Here is a 20,681-nt window from a genome sequence, read left to right on the forward strand (position 1 = left end):
CATATATCAGTGTAGAAATCATCGTTGCAGATGGTAACAGCCCATCTCTGCCCCTGCCAGTGGTTCTCCGTATTAGTTAGGATGGTAGTCATGTCCCGGAGCTTGAATTTCCATAACACTGCGTTGCTGGAATTGCAAACCCTGTTTAGCATCTTCAAGTCCTGGACTTCTGTTCTGAGAAGGCACTGATATTGCAAGCTTTAAAGACCTGCAGTGGAGTGGAATCATAGGGACATCCCATTCCTTAAAAGCTGAGATAAAAGCATTGTACGTGGAGGCCTGATTGGCCATGTCGCTGATGTTCTCTGTCCTAGGACTTCTGACCTGAATGTTTTTCTCCGCCTTTCCTGCCTTAAGCTTGCACTAGGTTCTCTACAGATGTTAAGTGAGAGGAAGAGAGTGGAAGATGCTGCTGCCTGAGAATGACCCCTTTTGTTGCTTTTTAAGCGGAGCAAAGAGGTGAGTTCAGGCCTTCCCCCCCTTGCTCCACCCAGTGAACCCAGGTAACTAAAGGTAAGGTGGGTCCTCCACATCACAAACCTGGGTGGAGACCTTTTAACCTCTCCGAGATTTCTTAGCAGGTATCCTTCTATAGAAACTAAATTACCTGTGGATTTTCTCTAGCCTTCCTTTGATTCCCACAGCTTCTGACTGTCTTGCACAAATGTATATCTCTAATTTTTTCTTCCTTCTCGCCTCCTTTTATTTTTCGAAGGGTAACAAATGTTTTGCTTGGTTTCATGTGTTCATGTATTTTGTTTTAGCAGGCAAACGAGTGCATTAAAACATTAAACATACCTTGTTGCTGTCTGCGCGGCAGCAATGCTGACTTGGGTGTAAGTATGTGCCTTCTCCCACAGTCCTTCACTGCAGACGTCTGTGCGCCAACGCTAAAATGCCTGAGAATTGAACAAGAGTGGTTGGATGGGAGGCAGTCAGTGGGTCGTGGGAGAGTGAAGGGCAATCATTACATTGGTCAAAAGATAATATTAGAAACTGCTCTTCCGTTTAGAGGGCCCATTCATTAAATTATTTAGGTAATTCTGACTTAATACAAGTGCTTTTATTATAAACAAAACAACAGCTCTGTGTTCCCCTTGTGGAGTCTGTTTTCAAGCAGATGCTGCTTTGCACTATTTAGACCCTTACAGACAAACAAATGCACCCATGCATGTTTGCACACCTGCACATATTCACCAATGGATTCACACAAAGTCATACACCAGAAATGTCTGCAAATTGCTGCTTTCTCTCCATGTGTAAGTTGTTTCTTTTTAGTGCTGACCATGGGCTTGGAAGGCAGATTGTGTGTTCTGTGCTGCAGGGGATGGGAGTTACATTGTTCTGGAGCCAGCTGGGCAGTGGTACAGTTGGCGCAAGGAGACGAGGAGGGTGGAAGGGAAAGTGCGTCTCCTCTTCCTGCTGCACTGACGCCTGTATAGACATGGGTGCAGCATTCACACATGGTGCTAAAGTGACCTCCCAGAGGAGTAGTTAGTTGAAGTCCTAGGCTGGGCAGAAATGCTTTGGTGAAGCGTGGACCTCAAGTGGCCTTGTGGGACATCATCTGACTGCTCGCAGCCGGCATTGGTTAAGGTCCTAGCCAGAGTAGACACACTCTTGAGAAACATGGACCTTGCATTACCTCAAAGGGCCTCTCAGAGTAGGCGTTTTTTGAGTTCCTATGTTAAGCAGTATATTTAAAGAAAAAGGGGTCCCCCTGTGTCCCTCAGAACCTGGGTAATTAATGTTTAAGAAAAAATTGGTTCTGTTGGGTAAGACACATTGCTTTGTAATTGCTGACAATTCCAATCAAAAACAAATACTCTCTGATACACGCCTAACGTAATAAAGGAATACTCAAATTACAAAACTCTGAGATCAAATGCTTGTATTGCATAATTTATAACTGAATACATTCAGTATACAGCTGAAATACTTCATTAAAAAATGACATACGAATCAAGAAAAGACTGTCCGTAGCGGACTCAAGCAGTTGGCAGGAGGGACGTTGCACCTCCGCCCCACTTGACTGATTCCAGATTCATCATCCAGATACAACTGGCCATTGCGCAGCACGGACTCAGGCTAAGGTTCCCCACAAACTGTGTTCTGTATTCCTGTCTAGAAAAAAACCCGCCGCAACCTCCTACTGGGGCGCAAGAGGGTCAAAACATCGACGCATATCATAGGTTCAGAATTACCAGAATTCCAATAGAAACACTAGGACTCCTTGGTTGAAAATTAGTATCTGACCAATGAAACACTTGTATATATTTGTATAAAGGAAATCCCCTTGCACTGTATATTCTTTCACTCATTGAGCACTCTTCACTCAAAGTCACTTTTTTTGCTCTTCTAACAGTCTTATCATGAATTGTATGTCATTTTGGAATGAAGTAATTTAGACGTATACTGCATGTATTCAGTTGTAAATTACGCAATACAAGCATTTGATCTCAGAATTTTGTAATTTGAGTATTCCTTTATTACGTTAGGCGTGTATCTGAGAGTATTTGTTTTTGATTCCTATATTGCAGATATTCTTTAATGAAGCATCTAGCTCAAGTGACCCCTGCCCGAGGTTTAAAATTCAGTCTCTGAAGCCTGGATCCTCCATAACCTTCATATGACCCCTGAGAGCAGGCATTGGTTGAGGCACTGGTTTGAGCAGGCATGCTTCGGTGAAGTATGGACTTCACATGACCTTGTGTGTGAGCTCATCTGTCCTCTCCTCACTGCCATTGGTTGAGACCAAGTTGACTAGACAACGCAGACACATTTTGGTGGAAAACCTATTTCATGTGACCCGCAACTCTTGATGAGGTCTTGGTTGTAGAAGTAAATGGAGAAGAAAAGTGGAATTTTCAAAGTAAAAGTACACTGAATGCTTGTGTCAGTAGCATGAAACATAGTGTCTGGTGCTTTAAGATGCTTCCGAGTTAGAAGCACTGAGGAAAGTCAGTGCAGATGCATTGGAATTGAAAAGCGGATGCGGCTCCTGAGAAAAAGCCGACCAGGTTCAAACCGAGTTTGATGTCGGATCATGTACTCTGAGGGATAGTACCCCTTTGAAGGTGCCAGAGATATTATTTTATAGGCTACAAATTGAGCTGTAAGGGAATAGAGGCATTTAATCTACATGTGCATTTTCATGGCTAATCTGCCTTTCAAGGCCTTCCTCGGTTGAGTGATAGGGTGGCTGGACACACAGTGTGCGAGATAAAACGTGTTGTGTCTGCAGTCTGCCAGTCTGTGCCCGCTCTGCCTGTAGAAGCCGTGCCAGCAGATCATGACTGGAGTTTGTGCAAATACTGGGCTCCACTGTTCCCAGCCCTGCTTTTTATAGCACAGACAGAGGCGAACAGTCAATGGCATTGGGCCTGCTTTGTAATAATGGTTCCAGAAGCGAAACCGCCAAAACAACATAGTCACGGCGACATTGACGATCGCGGAGACCTAGGGGTGCCTAAGTGTGAGCACCTGGGTAAGACACCCAAAAGTGAGTTACAGAACCCTGGGGGAAGGAAAGTGACTGCTAGCGGGGAGCGCACTTGGCACTAGTAAGGAGAGGAGACCGGAGAAAACTGTTCAGTCTGCAGTCGAAACCATGACACAGATCTAAAGATGCTACACAGACCTGAGGATGCGGGACAAACCATCGCCACTGATGCATGGCTAAAGTGGGGGCGAAGGGGGGAATAGTAAATGATTTTTAAAAAAGTACCTGTCGACCCTGCCTCCTCTATGCTCCCCTCCGGCTCCCCACACAATCCTGGTGCTTCTCTCATCGCATGAAAGCAATGCCAGGATTGGTCTAAGCAGCCTAGTTTGCAGCTCAAACAGTGCCTGAGAGTCTGTGCAGATTGTCCAGCTATGCAACACAGCTGGGTTGGACAACCCAAAGTGTGCATGACTGTTTGGCCACCCTAAGACAGCCGGCCAAACCAACATGAGCACTTTACTGTGCCCCTCACTCCTCCTCCTGCTATGGTCCTGACCCGCCCTACACTGACATCGCGTTAGAAAGTCGGCTAAAACTAAAATGATAATATTGTTTTATTACCATTTTAGTTTTCTGTGATTGACTATGAACAGCTCCACTGGGCTTCTGTCCCCTTACCTGCACTTAATTTTTGGAAAATACACCGCCATTTGGCGGGTCCGGGTTCCGGGGCGGATTTCATTTGTGGGCGCCATCTTTGGTTGGGCTGAGTGTGTGTGTGCGCGGGCGCCATCTTGGAGTGTCTCGACGCTCGAGGGGATGTGGGAGACGCCTATTTAAAGTCGTCCTCTCCCGCGCAGCGGGATCGCGCAGCGGGACGCCGTCGCTTAGCCGGAGTCGTGCCAGAGTCCTGCCCGTCTGCGCCCGTCAGCGTCCCGGAGGCGTACGAGGCGACGGGCAGTCCTGGGCAACTGTATTCCATATGTAGCTTGTGCATGTGAGCATTATGCTTCACTACTCGGGTTCGGAACTTCGTTCCTTGCAACACATCAATGGCTCCTGCCGTACGGTGTTTCCTGCTCGCCACAAGGGCAAGTATTGTTGCCCTGAGTGTGGCTGGCGCCCGCAGAAACATCTTGGCGGGGCGCCGCAGAAGGTGGCGGTTAGCGCTAAACATCTGGGCTTACTGCTCAATACTAGATCTCTGGGCCGGCATGCTCTGGACATATTTGATCTGCTGGACTCAGAAAAACCCTTGTTTCTGATGCTCACCGAGACGTGGCTCGGCGAGGCGTCCAACCCAGATATTGCTACTGCTCTCCCGCCCGAGTATAACATCTTCAGGCAGGACAGGCCGAAGGGGCGTGGAGGGGGGGTTGCACTAATAGTAAATAAAATAGCCACCTGTACCATCATCCCCTCGGACGCGATCAAGGATTGCGAATCCCTTGCCTTTGCCATTGTTCTTTCACCGCACCAATCGATGAAGGGTCTCCTAGTCTATCGGCCGCCAGGGCCCATGGGCTCTTTTTTTGAAGAGTTCCAGTCGGTGACTTCTTCTTTATTACTCACGGCAGAGCATTGTATTGTTGCCGGGGACTTTAACGTCCATATGGACGTGGTAACGGACGCTGATGCGATAAAAATGCTGGAGGTCACAGCCCCTCTGGGCCTGGTTCCATATCATATCGGACCGACCCATGAGAAGGGACATACTTTAGATCTGACCTTCTCTACGACCCCTATGGAGATGCTGGCTCCTAGCCAGGTTCTTTGGTCCGACCATAGGTTGGTGAAATTTTACTTCTCGGAAGTTAGGAAGCCTTCCGGCGCCCCCCGGCAGTCTTCCGTGGGATTCAGGGCACTTCACCGGATTACTCCGGAACTGCTGGCACAGGCTTGTGCGGACCTCCCCTTCGTGTTAGCAGGGAACTTAGAGGAGGATGTGGAGCGACTGCAGGCCTGGTTCTCAGAGAGACTTAATGATCTGGCTCCTCTGAGACCCCTCCGCAAACCTGAAAAAGGTGCTTCTGCCCCTTGGTTTACGGAAGCATTGGCGGCCTCTCGGCGCCAATGCAAGGTAGCGGAAAGAGCATGGCGCGCAAATTACGACGCGACGGCGAAACTCGCCTATAGGTCTGTGGCGAAAGCTTACCACCGGAACATCCTCGCGGAGAAGAAGGCTTATTTCGCGAGAAAAATTGAAGCTGCCTCCAATTCCTGTAAGGAGCTTTTCGCCGTTGTGCGGGAGTTTACAACGTCTCGCGCAGTACCAACCCAGACTCCCCCTCCTGCGCCTTGGGTCAGGGCGATTGCGGACTTTTTCACCTCTAAGATCCAGCGGATCCAGGACTCCTTCCAGGTGCTGGAGCCTGAGATACCGGGTCGGGTGGAGAATACCGCTGCTACCCGACTTAACGCAGGTGTGGCCTTGGCAGCTTTCCCTCCTCTCTCGCTGACCGCCTCACTTGACCTGATGGCTGGGCTTAAATCAGGTTCCCCTCGGGATGCCTGTCCGGCAAAATTTTTGGCGAAAATGGCAGCTGTCATTAATCCCCTCGTGAACCCCCTGTTGAATTGTTCTCTTGCACAGGGTGTGGTTCCCCAGGCCTGGAAGCAGGCCATGATCATTCCCCTGCTTAAAAAGCCTGGCCTAGATGTGGAGGTGTTGGCGAATTATAGACCTATTTCGCTCCTGCCGGCTTTTGCGAAGGTCATTGAAAAGCATGTCCATAAGGTGCTTGCCGATTACCTGGAGTCCCACGACCTACTGCACCCTACCCAGTCGGGTTTCCGCGCCAATCTTAGCACCGAAACAGCCCTCCTGGAAGTCTCGGAGGCGATTAAGGAGGTGCTGGATTCGGGCGGGAGAGCGATGCTGGTGATGCTAGATCTGTCGGCGGCCTTCGACACCGTCCCTCATGAGGGTCTTCTTGCAAGACTCTCAGAGGCTGGTCTCCGAGGGACGGTGCTGCAGTGGTTTCGATCTTTCCTGGCAGGCCGTCGACAAACGGTCTGGGCTTCTGCTTGCTCCGCCGAGATGTCGCCATTGGGTGTCGGAGTTCCTCAGGGCTCTGTCCTGAGTCCAACTCTATTTAACATCTTCATGACCCCTCTGGCGGCATTGGCGGAGTCTTTCGGGGCCCAGATCGTTTCTTATGCCGATGACACCCAGCTCCTCTTCACCTGTGAGAGGGATGCGGACTTCGATGGAGGTAGGATCCAGGGTTGCCTTGAGGCTGTGTTTCAATGGTTCCATCATAACAGCCTCAAGTGCAACTCGGATAAATCCGAGGTCCTCTTTTTTGGGTGCAGTTCGGATCCGGACTGGAAAGTGTGGTGGCCTGAGAACATGTTTCCACCAGCAAGTTCGTCCCAGGTGGCTAAAAACCTTGGGATTAAGATTGATAAGGGCCTCTCACTACGTTCACAGGTAATCGGTCTCACTGGTACCTGCTTTGGCCTACTCCGGATGCTACGTAAGTTCCTTCCCCTGTTATCGGAGGAACATAGGAAGATCACGGTGCAGGCGATTATAGGCTCGAGAATTGACTATTCCAACGTCCTTTATCTCGGCTTGCCAGAGTATCTGCTCCAACGGTTACAGGTTGTCCAGAATTCGGCAGCACGGGCCATCTTTGGACTATCTCGCCGTGCCAGAGCCTCGGGTCTTCTGGAGGCTCTGCACTGGCTCCCTGTCCGGAAGCGGATAATTTTTAAAACGCTTACTCTGGCGCACAAAGCCTTGCACGCCTCCGGAGAAAAATATCTGCAGAAGAGGCTGGCCTTTTATTTGCCTGCCAGGTCGCTCAGGTCTGAAGCCCTGTTTCTTGCGGCGGTTCCTCGTGTGAAGAGAGCCCGCATCGGAGGCCGTTCTTTTAAACTGCTAGCGCCTCAGTTATGGAATAAACTGCCTGTGTCCCTGCGCAGCATTCCTAATTTGTTGGCCTTTCGGAAAGGGCTTAAAACCTGGCTCTTTTCCTCTTAGTTTCGGTCCCTATTAGGTTTCTTTTTATCTCTGTTTCTTATTTTCCCTGTTGTGTTATGAGATTAGTGTGCAATCCAAAGCGTCGGGACACTCTTCCGAGTAGCCGTACGCTATACAAAACCCCTGCATAACATAACATAACATAACATAACAGTTGGGCGATGCTCCTCCGCCATTGCAGAGGAGCCGCCCGTATGCACAGATCTAAGGATGCTACACCGACCCTCTGACTGACATCATGGCACAGATTACTGGATGTCACATAGAACCAGAAGGTAACTCGAGGGACCATTCTAAGACAGTGAAAGTGTGGGCTGGACACACCCAGCACCTGAGACCCGTGCCGAGGCAGCGCATACGGAAACATCACCTGAGACCAGGGCAAAAACAGTACGGAGAGCTTTGGCGTCTTGGAACAGAACAGCGAGTGAGGGCTTTACATAGGGACTAGGTGTGATAACCATATTCCAGTTCTTTGGATCAAATATGTCAACTCTGTTAATGTGGTATTTATATCAACTTAGATCCATACATCCACTAAGGCGTGAATATTTAGAGTCATGAGTTCTGCTCCTGATTCCCAGCTCCCAGCTGACACACTGTGATCTTGTACTCTGAAACACTCTTGTTCGACTGGTTAAGTTAATTGATTCTATTGACACTGGAAACGTACAAACAAAAGACTTCTATACTTATATTGAGCAGCTAGAGCTCCACAGAGCCCTGAGACCTGTCACATGTTGTGGATTTTCGTGGCAAATTATTTTTTGACCCCCTGGAATAAAAGTTGTTACTTAAAACATATGCAACTAATAAAGGATCCGCATGTTCATTCTACAGACTGAATTGATTTGTGAAGCAGAGAAACAAATCTAATGTGATGCAACTAAGGTATAACTAGTCCCATTTTGTTCTTCAAATCTATACTACTATTATAAAGAGAGAACACAAACCTTTTGGCAAGGTAAACTCGGGAACCACAGCGCCAATCCACACACCCAATACATTGTTGTAATCCTCAGGGTGTGCAGATGGACATAGGCTATAGAAAATAAAAATAAAACGTAAATTTAAAAATATACCTTAAAAAAAAAGTAGTGCCCTGAAAGTAGAGCCGGCCGCGAAGCTGACGGCCCCGACGTAGCGCTGGCCGCAACATACGTGATGACGAGGAGGAGCGGCGGTGAAGTGAGGAGCTCGGGGAGGAGAGGCGGCTCAGTTAAGGCTCTGGGACACGGGACGGGAGGGAGCCGGTGGGGGAGGTTGGCCCGGAACAACTGCGGTAAAGCTCAGGGTCTGGGGGCAGCATTTCAGGCTTGCGAGGAGGAGCGGCGGTGAAGTGAGGAGCTCGGGGAGGAGCGGTGGCTCAGGTAAGGCTCTGGGACACGGGGCGGGAGGGAGCCGGTGCGAAGGTTGGGCCGGAACAACTGCGTAAGGCTCAGGGTCTAGGGGCAGCATTTCAGGCTTGCGTGCACTCCCGCCCCGGCCCCCGCCCGCCACAACATTGTCCGGGACACAGACAATGTCGTGGCGGGCGAGGGCCGGGGCGGGAGTGCACGCAAGCCTGAAATGCTGCCCCCAGCCCCCTTCTGCCCCATGCAACGCTGGGGCGGGCTGCTAGTATTAAAGGAAAGTGAAATCAAGAATAATGCCACGCTTCTATCCTTGAGAGCCAGCACTCCGTTTGTATACAGATGGTTGCAGCTGGTGGGCACCAGGTGGGCACCAGGACTCATTCTTGGGGGCCAGGAGTTGTCATTCATCATCAAAATTCAGCCCAGAGTAGAAGAAATGCAACAAGGGAACTGGGAGGAGGAAGCAAAAGAGAAAGAGAAAGAGAACAGTTACAAAGGGAGAAAGCAGTGATGAAAAATAGCATGCAAAAATTAGGTTAAAAAATAGGAAGTATAAGATGAGGGTTGAAAGAGGCATGAGGTGGAATCCAAAGTAGACATCCTTGGCATTCATTCACCGTGGCGTGAGACAACATTGACACAGTGATCCTCGGAAAAATGTGGGACACTGCGTTTATATGGTTGTTTTTTTTTTACAAATTGAACACTGCTTTTACCTAATAGCTTTGTGATAGTTTTGGTAGGAGGAAAGCACACTTAATTCTGATGGGTTGTGTGATGGCTGCTAGCTAGGTTCATCCCTCAAAAAAATAGTTTAAAAAATATATATTTTTATTTGCATTTTTAACCAATATAAACACAACTGGCATGTCATAAGTAATTATCCACGCACCCAGGCGCCCTCCCCCCCCCCTGCAAAAAAGATAGAGTTAACTACAATGCGCACGAAACTGGTTAGGCAGTGTAATTAAAGTTCAGCAAAGTTCAGTCTTCATAATAATTCAGTGCCACCGGTTTCAGTTAGCTATTGATGGTGGACAAAGCACTGCATGCACAGATCCCAAGCAATGTATATCCGTATGAACAAAGAAGGCACCTACGCAATGCCCGATATAATTAATAGGGGTGTTATGAAGTTTCAAAATGTCCTTTTTACAACCTTTAAAAACTTGTATATAACCTTTGCAACAAATTCAAGTTTGCAAAGTATTAGCAGGTGCCACATTTGCGTGAAAATCATGACTTTTTAAAGTATTTACATTGCAAAAGGTAAAGACGAAGAGAAAAATTGTGCATATGTTTGATATTTTGTACTAAAACGTCTGCAAAAGTGGAACTTGCAGAGTTATAGACTGCAGACATCTTCAACCTTAACTGGGTTGAAAAAGAGTGAAAATGATCTTGCAATGAAGTGACAACTATCTTACAATGCATATAAAAACTTTGCAAAGGTGAAGGCTAAGCTAAACCACAAAACTGCAAACTCCATGAAGGGTCAAAATGTAGTAAAAATAAAAAAAGAAGGAGGGTTACAATGTTAAAATTTGCAAAACTTTGCTGGCACAAAGAAAATGTACTTCCCTAATAAATAAGACAACAATGGTGAACATCATAAGAGCTCCATCCACCAAATAATTCGGACCAGCGGAACTTCATGAAGATTCTCTAAAATCTGCCTGACCTGTAAGAAAACATCACCACCACTCGGAGAAAGATGACCACCAAACACCAGGGCAAGATACCTTAGTCCAGGGGACTCCAAACCGGTCCTGGAGGGCCGGATCCATGCCAGATTTTTGGGATATCCCCATTGAGATACATGTAGTCATTTTAAAAATCTGGCATGGATCCGGCCCTCCAGGACCGGTTTGGAGACCCCTGCCTTAGTCCTTGATGAAGACAGAATACGACAATAATATAATGTGATCCTGCAAATTGAATATTTGATAGATCCTGCCTCAACTTACCGGCCTTTCACTGGCCATGCTCGGTGGGAATTAAGCAGGACAGACAACCGGGCACAATGAGAAGTAGGCCTGTCAGAACAATGTGTGCCACCTGCGAGCTGACAGATACCTGTAGTGACATGCAAGTCACCCCTTCATGTGCTGAAGCGGTGGTGGGGAGTCCGGTCTACTGGGCAGGAAGTGGCAGAAAAAGTCTCCATTAGCAGACAGCAAGATAATCACAGCAGGTTATTCGTTCAAACCAAGGAGAGGCCTTGTTTCTAAAGGAGGTAAATTCTTGTGCCAGGGTCCCCTAGCTCTTTTGAGAGATGGTCCTGCAGACTTGAAAAGTATTAAAGCACTTTAGCATCTCCCATTTTCTGCATTCTTCCTCACAATGAGGACGGGCTCCGTGCTGTTACATTTGCACCCACTTTCTTCACTTGGAAGAACCGAGACTGAGTTTGCATCAGAGCCATCCTGAATTTCGGATGTCATTTTGAATAGGACACGTAACCCGGCACACTTTTACTCCGCGTGCCATTACCTCGCAGTTTTTACACCCCAAAATCTTTTACAACGCAGGGCATTACAACGCATTCCCCATTACAACGCAATTTACTATTCTAACGCCACGGGGCATTACTTTGGGGAATGCGTTGTAATAGTTTGAGGTGTAACCCTGCATTGTAAAAGATTTTGCAGTGTAAAAACCGCGGGGTAATGGCATGTGGAGTAAAGCATGTGGGGTAAAGGATGGTTCCTGCCATTTTAGGCCACACAAGAAAAAACCTTGAGACTCACAAGAGGAACAATTGTCAACTTAGTAAATATCCGATTTTGCCAAGGGTGTGTGAAGTTAATTTTTTTTGGCCCTCCTCATTAAGATCTGTAGAAAGCTTCACAACTTTCCCAAGCTTGTGAAGCTTTTTGTGGAGAAGTGTGGCTCACTGGTTAGAGGAGGCAGACCTGGAAGCAGAGGCCAGCCCGGGACCAGGGTTCAATTCCCGGCTCGGCGGGGTCTTGAGTCCTAAAAAAAAATGTCCATGGACTCGACAATTCTCGCTCCGGTGCCTACTCGATTCACGGGTTCATACTCTGAGACTCTGGGCAATAGCTTGCTTAATCTCCACAACTGCCCCTTGCGGCGGGATACCTGGCTTTCACCCTGCGGATACCCTGCCGGGGTTATGTCACAGGGGAATACCAGGACGGGTTCCCTAAGCAAGCGCTTAGAAACCGCTCGGTGATTTGCGCTATATAAATTCCTGTACATTTACATTTACATTTTGCCACTTCTGCATGAAAACGGCCTCTTTGTGACTATTTATGTTGCACGTACTCTCATTTAATAGAAACAGAATGTCTCTCTATAAGGCAACATTTGCAGAAAACAGTTGGTGTTCATTTGCTACACCATTTCATTGTGCAGAGGAATGCTCTGTACCCATTAGGTAGTCAAAAAGACCTGTAACAATTAGTTAGCCATCATTTTCTGCAACAGTTAGTTAACCACTAAGTTCTACATCCATTAGTTAAACAAAAAACGCTGCAGCTATTAATTAGCCATTAAGTTAGTCAATCATTAGTTAGTCACAAAGCTCTTCGAACATTATTAGCCATTATCTATAGAAAAGCTTATTAAAATTTAAAATGTGCAAAGAGGAATTAAACCTATATTTTGCAGCGTGGCTGGATTTGAATAGAGTGAAAATAACCGTGCTATGCAGGGAACAGTATCTTCCAATGTGGAAAAAACGTTGCTCCAGAGAAGGTAACCCGGGAAATGTAAAAAAGTTCTTAAAAGGCATACAGCCAGATTCATGAAGCCGAAATCAGCTTGCAAAGGGCCAAAATATGAGAATCTGGCCCTTTGCGAGCGCTATTTTTGCATTTGGGATTCATCATCCCAAATGCAAAAATCGCAATTCTAAAAATCGCTAAATTGCGATTAATTGCATTTAAGGAATCTCAATTTGAGATTCCTTAAATGCAATTCATGAACAATTTTAAAATTGCGAATTCGCAATCTGGGGCCGCTATTACCGCGAAGTCTAACTATGTGGTAAATAGCGAAAACTTAGAAAAATGCACTTTAGTGCATTTTTCTACGTTGTATGTTACACATACACATGTCCTTTGGACATGTGTGTGCGCAAAACAAGTGTACATTACCATTTCAGACACCCTTGAAATCGCTTCCTTATTTGCGAATCGCTATTTGCTAATCGCAAATAAGGAATGACTCCCCATTCATTCCTATGGGCCTAGGCCCATAGGCCCAAAGGAATGAATGGGACAGCCATTTGCGATTATCAATTAGCGAATCGCAAATAAGGAAACTGTAGAAATCACAAAAAATATTGCGATTTCTACATGAATCCCGTTTTGCGAGTCTTTAATAGCGATTCCTTAAAAATCGCTATTAGGACTCCCAAAACATGACAATGATGAATCTGGGGGTTAGTTTCCAAGCGAAATTCGGAACGGGCAGTGCTTGAAATGGAAAGTAGAAGTTCAGGTACTCTGTAAGAGTAACTGCTTGTTTCTGAGAAGTGCCGGTACTCTTCAATTGAAAGTGTTAGGTTATTCTTGAGAAGTGCAGAAATCTCCCTCTCAAAAAAAAAGTTCTGGTACTCGGTACCGGACAGTACCAGCCCTTTTAAAGCACTGAGAACTGGTAAATAAATGTTTTTGCACTCAAGTAAGTATAACCCTGTTGCTTGTTTACGAGATACATCTCAACTCACCTTATTGTTCCTCTTGTCCATCAGCGTATCCGTTTGTCTGCTGCAAAGCTTCAATCCCACCAGTGATAGAGTGACTGAGTTGTATTGGCGGCGCTATGTTCGAGTTCAAGAGCCATCGGCTTATAAACATGGCTGAAGAGATGGCCTGAAGATTGCATGATCCAACCTTCTTGGGAAAGGAGAACAGGGCATTGCTTGTAGGAGAGCCACAGCATCAAGGGAGAATTCACACTGCTCCTGGCTCCAGTGTGGCTTCCAGTGCTGGCAGCCAGTGGTCTCCACTTTCGCTTATTGTTGAGGACCAGGGCTTCTGTCTGCTCAAGTCCGCAAGCAGCAGTCCTGATTGGTTGATTCCTCAAGCGGGCTGCCTGTTCTGACTCAGAGACCCGCAAGGGATTGATCTATGTTGTATGGGTCATCACGTCATGCCACACTCAGCTTCATGTGTGATCGTTACCGTAGCCTGCAGTGCCAGGTGTGGTTCTGGCTATCCCGGAGTCACATTTCCCGGCAAGTACCCTGGCTCAGTTGGGAACTAGTGGTGCATTGGTGCCAGCGTTCCTATTCAGTGCAGTTTTCATACAGCCTCTTTGCCCTCTCCTGCTCTCCCTCAGGATGGGAAAAATATAGGATATTAAAACTAAAATAAAAAAAACTTTCAGGTCACTTCACTTGAGAAATAGTGCATCAGTGCAAACTGAGCTAATGAACATTTATGGTAGACCCGAGCAGGTTCAGTCAGACTCTCACCGTCAACACCACACAAAATGATCTCTGGTTGTCTGTCAGGAGCAGGTTGGAAGGCAACTCAAGACCGAAGAGGACTAGCGACAGACTCCATTAATTCAAGCCTGTCGCCTATCTAGCATACCTTAGCACTCTTTCCTAGAGCTTGCTATTTTCTCAGCTGCATCGTTCCTCCATCATCAGACAGAGTATCTTCCACTGCAGCAACAATTCCAAGTTTACATGCTTTTCGGAGTCCCTAGGCTTCTCCAGTTGCATCCACTGGTCAGCAGAGGGTCTTTTAGGATCCTGGAAATTTCTTAGTGGCGTCTCCTCCTCTAAGGCGAAGGAGCGTCGCCCCACTGCTTTTTAGCAGTGAAATAAATGGAAAATAAAATGAAAATAACTAGCATTATCATCTTTTATTTTTCCTACTTCCGGCAGCTGTGCGTGAGGGGGCGGGGGCAAGGGAAGAGTGGTAGCACCCTCCGAAGTGCGCAATGACTGTTTGGCCGGCCCTCTTGGGACAACCAAACAGTCTTGCGCACTTCGCATGTCGTCTATGCAGGCTGCATTGCAGCCTGCATGGACAACATGCGCAGGCTCCCAGTTAGCGTCTGAGCACCAAAACACAGCACTCAGGGCAATCACACCGCTGCTAAGGCAGCCTTGTGATTGGCTGACTGGGAGCCTGGGTATGCTTCCTGTTCAGGCCAGCGAGGGAGGACTACAGAGGAGAGATGCAGAGAGGAAACGGCGGGAAGGGAAGTTTTTTATTTATTTTTTAGTACCCACTTCCACCACGTCCTCCTCCCTCTCAACCCTGCCCCCCTACCTCCGATCCGTGCTGACGTCCGCTGGAAAGGGTGCCATATTTGGGGAAAGCTTAATTTCTCCAGATCGTCCAGGAGTCGAAGTCTAGCCCTGAAATATTTTGAGAAAGGTAAAAAAAATCCCCAAGTTTAAAAAAAAGGCTGAAATGTTTCTAAATTCTGCATTGCAACTAAATTCTGGCCTGAATGCGCCATTAAGGACAAAAACTAGGAATGCCTCGTCCATCCCAGGGATTTGGTCATCTTTCTAGCTGTTTCTTGTTAAGGCCAATCCTTTATCCTTCATTTTTTAATTCCATGGAAGGGTATGGTACCATCGTTAGTGCTCTTTCTTTTAAGTCCCCTATTGAAAATCTCATTAAGGCAGAAAATATAGTTTAGCCGGATTCAGCATTGTGAGATTGATTAACATATGTGGGGCACTTGCATAGGTAAAGAGAGAATAAAAGAGACAATGCTTGCCAACACAGGGCCTACCCAGACAAGGCCTCAAAGGCCATAAACTAAACAAGGCCACAAGCTAAATTGAAATATTTGTTCCACTGGCCCTTTAAATGTTATTTGAAACACAAATTCATGCAAGCCTACTCTACCTAGTGCTCAGGTTTAATCTGCCCATTTGTGGATTCAAGTGTCCATTTACACGCTGCAGGTCACTCCTTGAATACTTTCTTCATGTTTTATTGCTAGGTGTTACTGCTAGGCTGCCTCATGGGGCATAATTCATCCAAATCAGAAGGATAAAACGCATGTCGGCCCCCAAAGTCTTCAGCCTGTGCCTTGCTGGGTACATGATCATTCGACTGTGAGAAATTCATATTTCCACAGAATGATCCTATTGACAGGTGTCAATATTGAGCTGTAGAGGTTATGGAAAAGCACCTGCCTGCCCTGAGAGGTTCACCAGCGTCCATCTCTTGATTGAAAAGCTGATTGATTGTCCTCGCGAGTGGCACCAGGTTTGTTTGCTTCGATGGGCTGGGTCTCTGAGGCATCCATTTCTTTTGTGTGCAGAGCGAGCCCTGCGCTGCCTCACCTGGGGGCCGTTACCTGATATGGCGCATTCATCGGAGGTGACCTTTCTATGAGCCGGCCCTGCAGTCTCTCCATCCCTCCTGTTTGGAGAGGGACAAAACAAAGTGATAGATGGGGCCATTTTAACACGATTCACTTCCGGTTCGGCATGCTCCAATGAGATCAACGTTGAGGAGAGGACAATTCTATTCTGTAGCTCTAAGTAAACTTCTCTTATGCGTTAAATGCAGGGAGTGTCCTATATGGTGCCCATGCACAGCGAGAGCAGGCACGGTTTCCCAGTGGATACATGCACCTAGGATTTTCATTTCCCTTGAGGCTTTGCTCCTTCCACCCCCTCCATGGATCTAGAGGCAACAGGAAGCCTCTCTGTCTATTTAAGCTCCCCTGCCAATGACCCACACTCTCTGGTGCCAGCTCATTCTCAAATCACACTCCGACAGGGCTGTCTTTTTACGCTCTTCGCTTGTCGAAAGTAAGCAAGGCTCACATACGCTCTCTCCAGATATTCGAGGAATCGAGCTACAGTAGTAAATAAATAGGGAGCCATCCTCTCCCTGAAGGATTTGGAGTATATTTATACGTCTTCATGGATATTAGAGTAGGCAGTGAAGTAGAGCTACTTGAGGGTGGGGTGAATGCCAGAACTTCACCGATTACCAGTAGGCCGGCAGTGTTGTAGTGCTGCCTCTGCTCTGTGATGACAAACATAATGGCATCATACAGATGGCCCGTGGAGAACTGTAATTTCTGAAGGGGAGTGATGAGGTCTCTTAGGATACTGGCAGGGACATGGTAGAAAAGGGAGTAAGAGCTGAAGACAAGGATAGTGACTTTGAGGTTCATACCAAGCCGCTTGGCTAGTTTGGGTAATTTTTTTAAACTTTGCAAGCTTAGTGATGTGTGAAGAGTAAAAGGCTATTCCTAGCTTCAGTAGAACTTCAAATTAGTAAGAATCTCTCTCCATTTGCACCCAAAATCAGAAAGGAGCAGCAGATACAATGCCATAGCTCAGCTGCTGTGCTCTTTGATTCCAGGGACTGGAAGTCCCGCCCTCTAAGGGGTGGAACTTCTGGAGGCATCGAATCCTCACTATGTGGCTGATTTATTACAGGATCTGATGGAGAGAAGAGAGTATTACCAGTAGACGAAGAGCGAGAGTTGTGATGTCATTAGAGGATTGTGACATCATATTAGGAAGAGATAGCACGGGGGTATCAAGCGAGGAAGAAATAGCGTTGTGATGTCCTAACACAATGTTTAAAATGTCTTTGTATAAGAGATGAAGTTATGATGTCACTAACCCTGGGCATAGTTCGCGTAGTATCGCTACGCGTAGCTACGCGAAGTGCACTTCGCACTATGCGTAGCACTACGCAAACTGCGTAGTGCGGTAGGGAAATGCTGTTCACAATGATTGCACAGTGCTGGATGCTTGTCCGCACTGTGCAATCATTGCAAACGGCATCTTGCACAGTGCGAGCAGTCGTTTTCTGCCGCTCGTGTAGATTTGTACTCGAGCTGCAGTTTTCTCAACCCGGATTGGTAGTTTCTCATTGCGAGCGGTCGCAAGCATACGTAATGAGAAACCTGACCTCCCCGTGTTGAGAATCTCACCGTGAGGTTTATTTTCCACACTCGCGATCGGCAACTTGATGTTGCTAATCGCGAACGAGGAAAAAGTCTTGCCGGTATGCCATTCTGCTCGCTCGTGGTCGCCAACTTGAAGTTGAGGACCACGAGCAAGTGCCAGCTACGCGTTTCTGCACTGTGCTATGTGCAATTCGCATAGCACGTAGTTGCACAAACGACATAAACCATGCGAGCGTTGCGTAGTTTTCCACCCAGGTCTGGTCACTGTAATTTATCACTGACACTTTGAGTATCCTAATTCAATCCGAAATACGACTGCAGCAGTGGAACTGTACATTTGAATTAACAATGGAATATGCAGCTCCCCTACCGAGAATGCACATTTAACTTTGTCCAGTGTTTGAAACTATTAGAAACAAGTATCCATGCTTAGAGGCTTACAGTGCCTGCCTTCTTCTGAGAATTGCAGGTATCACTCTGTTGAAATAGGAAACTCTGCCAACACATGCCAGTCTTAAGCTATGATGCTGCTTTTACAGCAGAAAGGTCAATATTGCGGGTTACACATTGGTAGTTGAAGACACTTGGATAATATTTTTTTAACTGGGTGGGTGGTGGATTGGGTATTGGAGTGATGGGATGAGGCCATTATTATAAAAGTAATGGGTAGAGCCACGAATTGCCCAGCTCTTACTGTGTCATGGCACTCCATCCATGCATCCATTCACTGACCCGGTAGATTGCGTTGGCTACACTCATGTCTGCAATGAAGGACTCTGCTGGGAGCATGAAAAAGTGCATCTGAAGAAGGGCTAAAAGTCACAATACTCCTTCAGTGCCGTGTTCTGAGCAAACCTACAACTGGTCGTAAATTCAGGTGACCCTCGCTGAGGGGAGCAGGTCCACTTTCTTTTTTTTCCGGTCTGCTTGGATTTATGGTGTTGAAGGATCCCGTTGTAGCAGGAATATTTCTTCTTCTATATAATGTGTTTTTCTGATGCTGTGTTTAATAGGATTTCTTGCAGGGTGGAACTATCTGATTCCTGGCCGTCTGGACAGATAGAATGCTGGAAGTTGATACATGCAGAGTTGGGGGCCAGTGCCTTTTGACTTGCATGGCATGCATGAGGGATGGGGGAACTAGAGAAATGCTAGATAACCTGTTTTAACATTTGCATGGGAGAAGATTTCCATGCAAAGCATAAGTGTTGAGTGTGCCTCTAATGCTGAGTCTTTCTTCTGTGTTTTCTCCCCCTTCTACTTCCCCCTTCCCCTCTTTAAAAATGCCTCCTCAGACGTCAACCACATTCCAGGTGAGTTTAAGGAATGATGCATTCTATGTTAAAATCATTGACATCCACTTAGAAAAATACCACTTAGAGAATTATCATGCCCACCTATCCTCTTCCACTTCCATCAACCAGTTTAACATTTATGGCTGTTTATCAAATTGCTCTTTTTCAGGGATGAAGCAGATGTTCAAGGGCTGCTGTATGTTGGGAAATCCCCCTGTCCTTATCTTATCAAACTAAATTCATAAAACTGGAAACAATAACCTAGTCAGATCAAGCTGCTTGATGACTAGGGATGATGCAGAAGCTTAATAGTAGATATTAAAGAGATCACAAACAATGTGTCCTGAGATGAGGACTTCTGCATTGTTCCTAGTTCCGTCCCCAGTGCATGGTGGGAATATCCAACAAGACCTACACTGTGATTAGAGGGAGGAAGGTGGACTGGGAGGTGGACAGGGATATGACAGTGTGTGCTCAGAGCCTTATCTGGGTGGGCTATGTTTGCTATATGGCTTTTATAGATCCAGAGGGACCTCATGGGTGATCAAGGGCACTAGAGTTCAGCCAACCTGTTCTACTTTTGGAAGTCACTAGGTACCGTCAGAATAGCTGTCCAAAGAACTGTAATTTAATTACTACTTTTGAGCAGTTCATATAGACACACTTTTTATTTAAAACTATACAACAAATTCCCTGCCTAAAACCAAACGTGCTGTTTGATTGTGATGGCCTCATGAGGTCTTAACTTACCCTGGCTACCAGATAAGGCCATCACGCATCAACAATGAGTCATGGGCTGGAACGTGTATGATGGCCTTGAAGAAGGTTGCGTGTTTGTGATGAACATATTGAGAGAGATGACTGCTGGGTACTTTTTGTTGATGGCAGAAGGCTAGTCCAAGGCAGTGGCTGTACATGAATGCATCTTGGGGATTTACTTCAGTGCAGGAGCACCTCTGCTTTAGATGGCTTTGGACTGAAGCGAGTCAGTCGGTCCCCGTCATCGCTTAGGTTTTTTATCTTAAACCACAAAGCCCGTGCGCTCACATCATGTTTCCAGTGGAAAGACGCAACTCACTTTATTAACCCTGAGTGTAATTCGCATAGTAGCGATACGTGTAGCTACGTGAAGTACACTTAGCACTACGCGAGCTATGCGTAGCACTACGCGAACTGCGTAGTGCGGTAGGAAATGCTGTTCACAATGATTGCACAGTGCCGGATGCTTGTCCGCACTGTGCAATCATTGCAAACGGCATCTTGCACAGTGCAAGCAGTTATTTTCTGCCGCTCAAGTAGATTCGTACTCAAGAGGCAGTTTTCTTGAAAAGTAATCGAAGTTTCTCATCGCGAGTGGTCGCGAGCATATGCGACCACTCGCAATGAGAAACGTGACCTCTCCGTGTTGAGAATCTTGCCGGGAGGTTTTTTTTCCACGCTCGCGATCTGCAACTTGATGTTGCTGATCGCAAACGAGGAAAAAGTCTCGCCAGGATGTCATTTTGCTCGGTCGCGGTCGCCAACTTGACGTTGAGGACCGCAAGCAAGCAAAAAGTGCTCGTTACGCTACGTGTTTTTGCACTGTGCTACGTGCAATTTGCGTAGCGAGAAGTAGTTGCACAAACTATGCAGACTACGCGAGCGTGGCGTAGTTTTCCTCCCGGGCCCACACTTTATCACTGATTTATGGAAATAGAAGAATAATGGTGTTAAAT

General features: G+C 46.8%; 1 protein-coding gene across 23 annotated transcripts in view; it reads left to right on the top strand.

Moving 5' to 3' along the window:
• NRXN3 (neurexin 3) overlaps positions 1-20,681 on the top strand; it is a 2,233,908-nt gene that overhangs the window by 197,042 nt on the left and 2,016,185 nt on the right. The window contains exon 3 of one of the 23 annotated variants that reach the window (XM_086937585.1): positions 18,967-18,984. The exons of the other annotated variants lie outside the window; for them this stretch is intronic. Coding sequence (XP_086793711.1) covers positions 18,967-18,984 — 18 coding nt within the window. The remainder of the gene's footprint in view (positions 1-18,966; positions 18,985-20,681) is intronic. 23 annotated transcript variants of the gene reach the window in all.

Source organism: Lissotriton vulgaris, chromosome 9 (assembly GCF_964263255.1).
Source record: "Lissotriton vulgaris chromosome 9, aLisVul1.2, whole genome shotgun sequence".
Lineage (NCBI taxonomy): Eukaryota > Metazoa > Chordata > Amphibia > Caudata > Salamandridae > Lissotriton > Lissotriton vulgaris.